The sequence below is a fragment of the Salminus brasiliensis genome, chromosome 1 (genome assembly GCF_030463535.1).
Source record: "Salminus brasiliensis chromosome 1, fSalBra1.hap2, whole genome shotgun sequence".
In the NCBI taxonomy this organism is placed as follows: Eukaryota; Metazoa; Chordata; class Actinopteri; order Characiformes; family Bryconidae; genus Salminus; species Salminus brasiliensis.
The window spans coordinates 39,899,151-39,911,255 of NC_132878.1; the positions used below are offsets into that span (position 1 = coordinate 39,899,151).

Sequence of the window (12,105 nt, forward strand, 5' to 3'; positions counted from 1 at the left end):
ATATATGTTGCCTCTACTGTTATGACAATTAATGTATACTCATCTAGAGCTATTACACCACAATGCCAGATTGCGAGAAATTGCAAAAAGGAGAATCAGCAAAAAATCAGCAGTGTCAGCTTCCTTGACACGGATTGCTTCTTCATGGCTTTCAAACTTGGACTTGGGTGCTGTAAACTGTAGATTGCTGTGTTTACACAGTAGCTGAACAGTCTTACAATGACCTCAAAGCCAGTGCACATATGAGACCAAATAAATCATCCTGACATCGCTTTTACACTTTTATTTTCCTTCAATTATGTACAAATCAAAGTCCCACATTACATAGCAATGTTATTATCCTCTCACCTTTGGTTATGTACAAATACCTAGCTAGCTTTCTACACAACGAAGCTCTGCTGTGACAACAATTTGCAGCTCACCGCTGCAGTCCACCGATCCATCTCAGACATATAATATCTAATATGGGTGGATGTGCTTTGCTTCTAGTAAATACATATCCATCTTGACCCACAGAATGTAGGCCATTCTGTATTGTGTAAAAAAAAAAAAACGTCCATGCCGAAAACCTGATGTGACAAACTATGAAACTGCATTGGAACGGGGTTCTGAATACAAACATATGTTTAGATCCAATGGGGTCATTGACATTTTTAACAAAAAATAAAAATAAATAAAAACACCACATGCCATGCTGCCTTTGGCGACTCACAAAAGTGCCTGGTAAGTGCTAAAAGCAATGACTGCACAAGGTTCTCATGCATGCTGTCCACTGCTTATATAACAAAACACAGGGCCACAACTACTGTGCTTGGACATTTAGAACAGCACATTACTTTTGAAAGGACAACAACAAAACTTACTATGTCCTTCTGATGGGAAAGACCATACAAACAGTTCAAAAAAACAAAATCCAAAGAAATCCAAGAGTGAGATCATTGATTTGAGACCTCTGCAAGGTATAAATGGCATGTGGAGCTCAAAGAAAATACAACTGCAATTCCCAAGGAAAGCTGGAGAAATTCCCATGAATATTCAGCTGCCCTGCATGTCGGTGCTGCTCGGAGACTGGGTGGCGTTGAGATACTGCCAGCTGAGAGCAGCGAGGAGCATGGCAGCAGAAAGGTAGAAGGGGGAGAGGTGGTGGGCTCGGGAGGACAGCGCCGTTTTAGAAAGTGTCTTTTCCCGGATCACACCCAGTATGCACAGCGTCTTATCCCGCGATGGATCAGACAGCGAGACTTTCTGCAGAATCTGAAGGAAACAAACGCGCATCCATCCAGTTAGACAAATCTGCATTTTAATGCATTGGTTTTTCTGTTTAGTTTTGCTAGGCTTTTTCATTGAATAGTTGGCTGTCTGTATTTGCTGACTCTTGTACTGCTGTACACTCTGCTTGTCTGTATTAAGAGCTGGTGGGGAAGCCCTAAACATATCAACAACGTATGTAATTATACAGTTTCAAGCAGAACATGCTTTAAGTAACTTTCTCATAATCCTAGAGCAGTGACATGTGAAAGGTTTAACAGCAACAAGACTAATACTTCTGAAGACTACAGAGTTGTGTGTGTGTGCGTGTGTGTAGGGCATGAGGAAAGAAATTCACAGCTTTATTGTCACTGGCTGTAACATAGCACCATTTAACAACTCTCAGTGAGAGCTAGCCAGGCTAAAGTACAATCTCCACATGGCAGGGCGAGGTTTAACATGGTGTCACAACTAAAGTTTAGAGAATCATTTGTATGTATTTACTGTTTATTGGGCTACTTTTTCCTTAAAAAAAAAATCGCATATACTGCCAGGGGCTCATTTCGGTTATCACATTTATTTTGATGTATACATTTCTATGCACCAGACAACTGCATTGTATTGATTTAACTGTGTCTGCTTAAATGGAGCAGACTCTTTTATCAGCTGGCGCAACTAACTTAGATTATAGATCAATAAAAACAGCAGGTGCTGAAAACAAAATTTACATTATTAATCATAAAAGAGATGTGCAGGGTTTGGAATAAAAACATGGTAAAATTCATTTGACGTGTATGGTTTTTGAACAATATTTGTTGTGTTCGTGAATGGGAAGAATGACCAATGCAATGTTTCGCGAGTGATTATACTGATTATAAATCAAAATCAAGATTACAGATCAAAGAGCACAGTGGTGCCTGGGAAACAGAGAGGGTTGAGGTTGACCTTGCTAAAGGGCTCAACAGCAGCAGCTTGCATCCTCCCCTCAACAGCCTGTTGCTTTAACCACTGAGCCACCAAAGATGGTAGCTTACATAAAATGCAATCCCGTTGATAAATGAATGGTGCTGTTATTCTGTCATCATATCAGAGAATGTAGTGCATGTCTAATATCTCTTTCTTTCATTTAAATCCACACAAAAATGCTTAAGGCATTCTTTTCCACTAGAAAACACTTTAAAAGATGGAGCAATATAAGCTAACTGAAAGAATAGCCCACCTCTTGTGTGTACTGTGCAATGATGCTCTGCACAGCTTGCATGTTGGTGGCCTCCATCATCAGAGTGACAGCCTGCCCCTTCCTGATTTTCACAACGCCTTGGAATACCAGGGGGTTGTTGTAGCAGGCTGAGAGAGTCGCTATCGCCATCACCTGGTGAGACAGACACAAAGCAATCTTAAGTAAAGATTCTGATCTTCCTTAATTACTGCATAATTGGACAGTTAAATGGAAACAATGGCGTCACTTGTAAGACAAAATTGTTCACAGTGGTGATCATAGGAAACAAACATGTAAACAGTTAAATGCCTAAAAAGCTAAAGCACTTTCTGAGTCTGAGTATTTAGGGTCTATTTGTATATTTCTCTTAATGTAAAGCACAATGGCCTCTGTATATACAGGATGCTATACAGATAAAATTGCCCCGCCTTACAATTATTTATTGCATGCTTTTTTCATTTACACCTGAAATTATATTCAATGTACTATCAAAATGTTCTTCTTTGATGTCTCACTGTTGCAGTTTAATATCCGGCCATATGCATTCACAACTAAGGAGCATTCATATGTAATGACTACTAATGAGATTGCTGATAAAAATTTTTATAATAAGCAATGCGTAAATTCATTATTTTGAATGTCCAGTCCATAGGTATATATAGTTGTCCTGATGCACTGCAGTGTTGCAGTACTGATGATAGTGATGGTCATCTGACCTAGTCTTCCTGTGAAAATGATGTATACCTTTTATGTGTTTTAATTTGACTTACTTAAACTTCACTTGCTGAAACCGAATGAGTCTCTGCTCTTCTGGAGAAATATATATTACAAAACACCTTCACTGACCAGGGGTGTAATTAATTTATGCCATGCTGACCTGTGGGATAGCACAGAAATTGAAAACGCTCTGGTTGCGGAGTCGGGACAAGTAGGCGATGACATCAGGAACATGTCGGAGGGCATCAGTCACCAGCAGGTTAAGGCAGGCCAGAGCTGAGGTCAGGTGTTGGGGCTGGGCAAAGTCCTCCAGACGAGAGGCAAACTGACTCCATGCCTGTCGTATAGATGTACAATTAGATTACTACAGACATATCCATTCAACTGGGACTCCTCAGCTACATCTGAGCCTTTGTGCCAAGTACCAGTCTCTTTGTATGAGGGATTAAATGAGATACACTACTTCAGGTTATGCCTAGGCTACTAGGTGATGGGAACATTTTCATATAATAAATCGAACATTACCTACACTGCATATACTTTCCGTTTGTGCCAACCCACAGAAAAACTCATATTGCTTAGCAAGGATCTTCTTTCATTTCCCAGTTTAACAGTGACAGTGGTGGAAAGGACACAATGCTCCTTTTACTTTGTCTGACTCATCTGTTCATCTCTGTTCATTGTCAAAACTCTTCTTGTTCATCTGGGCGGCACAGCAGAGGGATTTGTCCATCCTTGAAGTGTTTTCTATGTTCAAACATATCTGCCATTTTCCTCAGCAACTGATCAGTCCTTTCACTAACTGAACCAGGCTCAGAACAGCGGTCTGCCCTCCACTGGAGTAGCGATGGGCTGTATGATTGTACAATTATGGATTGTACAAGTGTGTACATGATTTCTCTAGGTTAGGATGCAATTACATATGATTGCACTTAAACTAGTTTAACATTTGTCACAATATATATATATATATATATATATATATATATATATATATATATATATATATATATATATATATATATATATTGTGAAAATGATCTATGTGGTTTTCATAGGAAAATTACACATATGAATGAAAATGATCAATACTCAAACTTCTCAACCAGCACTGAGCTGTCATTGGGGTAATTAATAATAATAATAAAAAAAACTATTTTCAGAGCCTAAGGCTTTTTTGTGAAGGAGTACATAACTTTTTCCAGTTCATAAGTGTCAATTACATTGCATTATAGCTATGTATTCAGGGCGATCAATCTGACCTCTTCTGGCCAAAAGGCCCGGCCTTCCCGCTGGTCCTCCAGGTAGTCTCTGATAATATTGGTCTTTTGTAAGAACAAGCCCATGGAGTTGGCCAACTCAGTGTCTCGTCCCACCTCAGGGTCCTCCAGCTGAGACGCAGAGAAAAGCCGGGACAGACCCACGCCTACCAGACCAGCCACATAGTGACAGTACTGCAGAGGAGAAAAGGTCACATTTATTGAACTTTGAAACAGGCCTCTTCTTTTGTCCAGTTTTAGAGATAACCATACGTCATACAGCGTCAGAAGTCTAAGATTCTGTCTATGATTACTTAACAAAGGTTTGAGACAAGTTTGAATAATGTTCAATTAGTGGCTATAAGCAGGTCTGCTACGATCACAAAACATTCATAGGCAGACCTGCTCAGATGTTTAGACCAGGCAGTTAGAAAAGGTATATGGTAAAGTCACTAAATGGAAGTCATATCTTCATATCTTTATATTACTGCACTGAAAGGCCATAAACTAAACTTTACCTTATCCCACTCTTGCATTGAGCCCACTTTCTTCTCAAGGAATTCCGCCATGCCAACCCCCATCCTGTGGCAAATGTCAGAGATCACATCCCGATACTCCTGGCCTAGGTTCCTGAACTCCACTGAAATCTGCACACAGACACTTCATGTTGACAGTTCCTTCTCTACCCTACTATGCTTTGGATTGCACCTTGAATGGTGTTGACTGGCAACAAGAAACACAGATGACTGAAAGAAGGTGGATGATAAGTAGAGCAATACAAGATGGCCTAATGCATAGTTCACATACATACACAAAAACAACATAAAGGCACCAAGCACGTTTTGGAAGATCCATTACACAGCTAGGGTAACTGAGTTGAGGTTATGCATTACCGAGGGAAAGTCTTCTAGGACTTGTCTGTCTTTCTCATTGCTTTCTGTGAAGCACCAATCTGGCTGGTAGAGGAAACTGTGGAAATCGTGCAGGAGCGGAACTTTCTTCTCCAAAGAAATCGTCATGTCATCCTCAACTGTGTCCAGGGCCCGAAGAACCAGGTAGAATATACAGACTGCGTGGCTAACAGTAGGAAAATCAAAGAGAGGCGTTTCAGAAAATGTTTTTAAGAGGTTTAAAAGCACGGTGATTTGTAGCTATACAACGAACATGAGCTGCACAACTTACCATTAGCCAACAGCAGCTAAAAATAATTCATGCCCTGGAAACTTTGCTATGACCTTAAATGACAATGTGCATACACGCTTATGTATGTATGTATATTTTGGACAGGCCCTTTCCATACACCTGTACTTTTATACCTTTCACAAAGCTTGCTGAACCAACAATGATCTCGGTGCTTATGCCAGTAACACAACAGAGGGTTTCTTCACTTCTCTCAAACTTTCAGGGAGTTTATGCTTGACAGTGAGCCACTGAATTACATGCACTTCGCTGCCTCCATTAAGTACCTAGAAGCTTTATGGATGGAGCCTGAAGCAAGGCAACTCATGTAGGTTCATAACCGGTTTGCTAACACACATAATAACAGGTGTACTTTTCTGGGGGTAAAAGTATGTTTATTGCTCATATTTCAAGATCATATTTGTAAAGTGACAAAAGTGGTGCAAGTCAAGTCTCCTAATCTCCCTAAGCAAAATGGAGCCATGCAGTAAAGAGTGAGTGGGAGGAGCATGGCATGTGTTGTCCATTTTCCAGTTAGTCTGAAATGAAATTACCACTAGTGTTATATTTAACCAGACCGAGCGACTACAGTACTGCCATAATGGTGAAGTCCTCCAGTAAACAGTAGTTTACAGGTCGGGCCAGTGGTCGAGCTGACGCTGCAACACCACTGCGAGATGATCATTGCAATCAGAAAGAAATACTAATCGAGGTCATGTGTACCTCTACAGACATAACTAACCGCATCTAAACATGCAGCCAAAGTGAATCTTTTACGATCTCCAACCTCGGCTGGCCATTGTTTACACCCGTGGACACGCCTCTCCTGAACTCATGCCGGAGCAGACATGTCAACGGACCTCCAAGTCTTACCGTAGCTCTCCGTCGAGGGCCTGGATCACAGCAGCGAAACTCCGGCTGGTCTGGTTTAGGTACACATAGCATGTCCTCAGAGTCTCGCTCATGGACTCCTGACAAGAGAAGAACAAACACGCGGTGTGTCGAGGAGGGCTGACGGTTTTTACGTGCTGGGGTCGGGCGGCCAAGCAGCTCTCTTGAACACCCCTTCTCCCTCCGGCTAGAGTCGACGGCCGCGAGGCGGAGGTCGAGCTCCGCGCCGAGAGGGTGCGCTTGAACACGGAGAACGGCGCCGTGCGCTTGCAGCAAACCCCTGCCATGTGCAAAACTCAGCTAGGCTTTGCTACGGAATCATCACAGTTTGGGGAAGTAGAGGTGCGTAGCTGCGCGGAGGGGGAGTGTGTTTGCCAGCTGAGGTGAAGTTAGGCAGCTCAGGCGCTGATGTGTAAACACTTGGAACTCGAGAAGTAACGGCAGCGTGCGAGTGTGTGCGCTGTACAGATCTGCGCCACACTGAGCTCCTGTGTTTTCTGTTATTCGCCCCACCCACTGTTTGAATAACCAAAGCACACGTTTGTCGTCACGTTTTCTGGCCTTATTGGTAGTAATTATTATTATTAAATATTAATCATTTTCCTTTATTAGTAAAGGCCTTCAAATAAATTACATTTTTATTGCAGAAACATAATCTCACACTGAAAACTGTAAAAAAAAAAAAAAAAAAACATGACTAAGAAATAATTATTTTTCATTAATAACCTCTTCCACAAGTTTATAAAGTTGATCAGAGTATCCAGGAACCGTAAATTGGTAATTCACCTCTTCCTGTTTCCCTGGGGTACAAGTATGATGTGACACAGAGGCCTATTTGTGGGCAGTGGTGGCTGTGGGCAGTGGTGGCTCAGCGGTTAGAGCGCCGAGATATCGATAACAGGGTTGTGGGTTCGATTCCCGGGCTCGGCAAGCTGCCACTGTTGGGCCCTTGAGCAAGGCCCTTTACCCTCTCTGCTCCCCGGGCGCTGGAGTTGGCTGCCCACCGCTCTGGGTGTGTGTGTGTACTCACTGCCCCTAACACGTGTGTGTGTGTGAGTGTGTTCGCTACCAGATGGGTTAAATGCGGAGGACACATTTCGCTGTACAGTCCACACTGTACAGTGACGAATACGTGCACCTTTATCCTTTTATTCTATATTTTTCTTTGGTCAGATTTTCTTTGGTCAGATGAGACCCAGTTAGAGCTTTTTGGCAACAAACACTCTAAGTGGGTCTGGCGTAACACCAAAGATGAGTATGTGGAAAGGCACCTCATGCCCACTGTGAAGTAAGGGGCAGGATCGGTGATGGTGTGGGAACCTTGTTAAGGTGCATGGCATCATGTACTCTTTACCAGGACATTTGAAATCTGAATCAGAATCTGCTGGCCTCTGCCCGAAAGCTAAAGATGGGTCATCGCTGAGTCTTTCAGCAAGAAAATGACCCCAAACATGTGGCCAAATGGTTCTCCAGAAACAAAATCAAGCTCTTCCCATGGCCATCTCAGTCCCCAGAATTTCATCTTATTAACTCCAGAAATGGACTGAACAAACATGGCAAAATTGGAACAAATAATTTGATTTCATCTTATTAATTTTATTATATTAATGTTAAAAAATCTAGAAGTTTTTACCTTTTCATGTGACATTACCATTTTGGAGATGAGGTTTTGCTATATATATATATATATATATATATATATATATATATATATATATATATATATATATATATATATAATGCACTCCTAAAAAGATGGTTCCATAAAGAAACTTTTTTAAGTTATTATTATAATAACTTGTACCACAATGAATGTAGTGTGTGGGGCCTGAATCAATTTGATTGTATAATATACGGTCAGTTGTAAAGGATGTCTGGAATTAGTCTAAACTTGAAATATGTTTACTAAAATGCCATAAATGCTTCTTTTAAACCTTGTCAAGATAATGGGCATTTGGGACATGTCTTAAAAAGACATCATAAAAACACTGATCATAGCTACTGAAGTGACTTTTTTCCCCCCAAAGGCTTGTGGACGTCAATTTTGAATGTTGAATTCACATAAAAAAATGTGACCAGAACTTCCATCTTGGCTCTATTAAAAAGGAGGTGCCTTTTGGGGTGTGCCTAATTCACTGGGTTGCACATAACAGGTTAGAACCTGTTCTAGAAACATGGCTGGTGAGCATGTGCTGGTTGAATAAGGGTGCTGCAGGCAGGTGTGCATACATAAATAGCATAGTGTACGTCATCAGAGCACAACATTTGGTTTCAGACATCAGTCTAACAGCTCTTGTACATCAAATGAAACGTGCTGGTTTAAATAGCCTTATGCTCTATAACTGTTTAAGTAATACTCCGTAGCTGTTTTTTGCAATAGTAATAGCAGTAGCAGTAGTAGTAGTAGTAGTAGCAGTTGTAGCAGTGGTAATAGTAGTAGTAGCAGTAGTAGTAGTAGTAGTAGTAACAGCAGTTGTAGCAGTGGTAATAGTAGTAATAGTAGTAGTAGTGGTGGTGGTGGTAGCAGTAGTAATAGTAATAGTAGCAGTGGTGGTGGTGGTAGCAGTAGTAATAGTAATAGTAGTGGTTGTAGCAGTAGTAATAGTAGTAGCAGTAGTAGTAGTAGTGGTAGTAGCAGCAACAGTAGTAGTAGTAGTAGTGACAGTAGTAGCAGTAGTAAAAGTAGTAGCAGTACTAATAGTAGTAGTAGTAGCAGTAGTAATAATATGGGTAGTAGCAGCAACAGTAGTAGTAGTAGTAACAGTAGTTGTGGTGGTGGTAGCAGTAGTAAGAGTAGTGGCAGTAGTAGTAATAGTAATAGTAGTGGTTGTAGCAGTAGTAATAGTAGTAGTAATAATAGTAATAGTAGTAGCAGTAGTAGTAATAGTAATAGTAGTGGTTGTAGCAGTAGTAATAGTAGTAGTAATAATAGTAATAGTAGTGGCAGTAGTAGTAATAGTAATAGTAGTGGTTGTAGCAGTAGTAATAGTAGTAGTAATAGTAATAGTAGTGGTAGTAGTAGCAGTAGTAATAGTATGGGTAGTAGCAGCAACAGCAGTAGTAGTAGTAGTAATAGTAGTTGTGGTGGTGGTAGCAGTAGTAAAAGTAGTGGCGGTAGCAACAGCAATAGTAGTAGTAGTAGTAGTAGTAGTAGTAATAGTAGCAGTAGTAGTAGCTGTAGCAGTAGTAATAGTGGCAGTAGTAGTAGCAGTAGCAGTAGTAGCTGTAGCAGTAGTAATAGTAGTGGCAGTAGCAATAACAGTAGTAATAGTAGTAGCAGTAGTAATAGTAGCAGTTGTCGTAATAGTAGTGGTAGTAGCAGTTTTAATAGTAGTAGTGGTGATAGCAGCAGTAATGGTAGTATTACTAGTAGTAGTAGCAGCAGTTGTAGAAGTAATAGCAGTAGTAGTAGTAATAGTAGTCGTGGTGGTAGTGGTAGTGGTGATGGAGGTAGTAGTATCTCTGTGAGTATTTCAGCTAATACCAGTTAGGTGTTATTTTTCCCATGTTCAATATAAATTTTAAAGTACTGCTGTTACTCTGTACTATTTACTCCTAGATAAGCTTGAGCTGTTAGCTCTGGCTTTGTTACCATTTAGCATTCTAGTTCAGCATCAGTTTATTGGTATTGGCTTATTGTACTTCCACATATGCATATCTATGACATTCCGTCCCTATCATACAGGGGGCGTGTCTTCACTGTAATGGGCAGGTGTGCTGTATAAGGGGCGTGTCCCGTCTCTCCCACATGGAGGTTCCTTACATCTTAATCCTTGCTACCTGGCCTCGCTTTCAGTCCAGTTCTTAAGAGCTGGACCCTAGGCTGACATCTTTTCAGCGTCAAACAGCGTTGAGGAAAGCTGGCAGTGGTGCTAAAGCTAATCTATCAGGATGAACAAGGTACGACATGTCTGTTTTCACATGTGTGTTTTCAACATGGGATTAACTGTCAGACATGCGCAGAGAATCACCCCACATCACCACACATCCATCCACTAAGCTTATTATATAAGGAAAGCCGAGCTGTGTAATCAGCGGCTCTGCTTTGCACTGACTGCACTGTATTTTTTTATTTTTATATATATATTTTTTTAAAGACAGGACATATGACAGGAGGCTCTGCCATCTCTGCTGCTGCTGGTGATTCGAGGCTAAATGATCACCCCCTTAATCACTGAGTGTATTATTAATTACTGTAATTACTGTGTCTGATATGGATAAAAATGAATGATGCCGCAAGCACTAGGCTTTGCAGATGCGCCACAAAATTCAGGAGACCGAAATGACGTAGGAAAGAAAGAAATACACGTACAGTCCAGCGCTGCCTCCCCAATACAGCGCGGTTCTCCAGGCTGCAGGATGCAGACTGAATATCCTACAACGGAGAGGAATATTTCTGAAAGTTATCAACAAGGCTTTACTCACATAATCCAGTTTGGGCATGACAGTGCGACATCCTCCCATTTTGAATTTGAACAGGTTGTATATCTCTTCCGGATGTCCTAAAGACTTAAGAATATCCATTTTCTTGAGTTAACCTGAGCATGCGATGAGGATGCTGAACTCAGCTCAGCGCTGGTTACTGAAAGTGTAGTCTATTTTTTAACCCCCCCCCACTGTCTTTTTATCCCCCCTCGCAACATATCGGCAGCACACGGAACAGGATTCCCTCCCGTCCCCATGTGTTAGTACAATCCCTTCAATTTGCGCGAATCGTCAGATCGACTGAGCTCTGTGATTGGCTGAGGCGTCATGGGCTCAGCGCGCTGCAACCTATAAACGTCGAGACCGGCTGGTGTGATGGCCCGCCCCTCACGAGTGCGTGTTGGTCTTACTGTGAGCAACGCCTCTGATTGGTCAGTTAGAAACTACTGTGTGGCGATACTGAGAGCCAAGCTAGCTGGAGCTTGACGTCTCTCGCGTTAAATGCATTTCATCGTCATTGAGAACTGTCTGTCTATGTAGTTGTTTGCGTAAACCCATTGCGTCACCTCAGAAAATTGGTTTCTACCACCAGAAAAGTAAAACGTGGACACAACTGGGTGCTCCGGCAGGACAACGACCCCAAAAACACATCAACGATGGTTGTGGAATGGATACAGCAGGCTCACAGTTTTTGAATGGTTTAACTGAACTCTACTAATTCTGCTACGAAAAGTGGTCAAATATCCAACCAGAATTCTGCAAGACGCTTGTGGACCATTTGGTCAATGTATGACTTGCTAAGCGACAGTATTGACAATTTTAGCAAGATGTACAAACGTTCAGCTGTTTGTAATAAACCCACCAAACAAGACCAGATGTTTAAACATCTCCACACAACTAATAGAACAAGTACTTTCTCCACATTCAACACACACTGATACTTTTAATGATCCACTGCAGTCTCACAGTTATTCAACCCCTTCATCACAAGTGTCTTTAGTACTAAGTAGGAAACCCTTTTACTGTTATGACCTGCAGCAAACGTGATGCATAGCCAGTCTTTTGAAATATGCTTGCAATATCCAAAGATGCCCAAGCTTCATCTTCCTCACAGAAAGCTGACATTTTTTCCCAGGATTTCCTGATATTTGATTGAATCCAACTTGC

General features: G+C 41.3%; 1 protein-coding gene across 2 annotated transcripts; it reads right to left on the reverse strand.

Moving 5' to 3' along the window:
- Nucleotides 1-268: 268 nt before the first annotated feature.
- Nucleotides 269-11,130, reverse strand: fdft1 (farnesyl-diphosphate farnesyltransferase 1). 2 transcript variants are annotated; one of them, XM_072679522.1, is made up of 8 exons: nt 10,939-11,130; nt 6,496-6,593; nt 5,337-5,520; nt 4,962-5,090; nt 4,447-4,638; nt 3,345-3,521; nt 2,468-2,620; nt 269-1,254 (listed from the first exon to the last, which is right to left on the reverse strand). In XM_072679522.1, the coding sequence occupies exons 1-8, from the start codon at nt 11,035-11,037 to the stop codon at nt 1,036-1,038; spliced, it is 1,251 nt and encodes a 416-aa protein (XP_072535623.1). In that variant the 5' UTR covers nt 11,038-11,130; the 3' UTR covers nt 269-1,035. The 2 variants fall into 2 exon arrangements, with proteins under 2 accessions (XP_072535623.1, XP_072535614.1); XM_072679513.1 differs by lacking the exon at nt 10,939-11,130 and having other exon boundaries at nt 6,496-7,005.
- Nucleotides 11,131-12,105: the final 975 nt, after the last annotated feature.

Coding starts and splice junctions, on each gene's coding strand:
- fdft1 (XM_072679513.1), bottom strand. CDS start 6,800: ATGGCAGGGGTTTGCTGCAAGCGCACGGCGCCGTTCTCCGTGTTCAAG. Junction 4,639..4,961: donor CAATGCAAGAGTGGGATAAG/GTAAAGTTTAGT, acceptor TCTCCTCTGCAG/TACTGTCACTATGTGGCTGG. Junction 1,255..2,467: donor TTGCACAGTACACACAAGAG/GTGGGCTATTCT, acceptor TGTTTCCTTCAG/ATTCTGCAGAAAGTCTCGCT.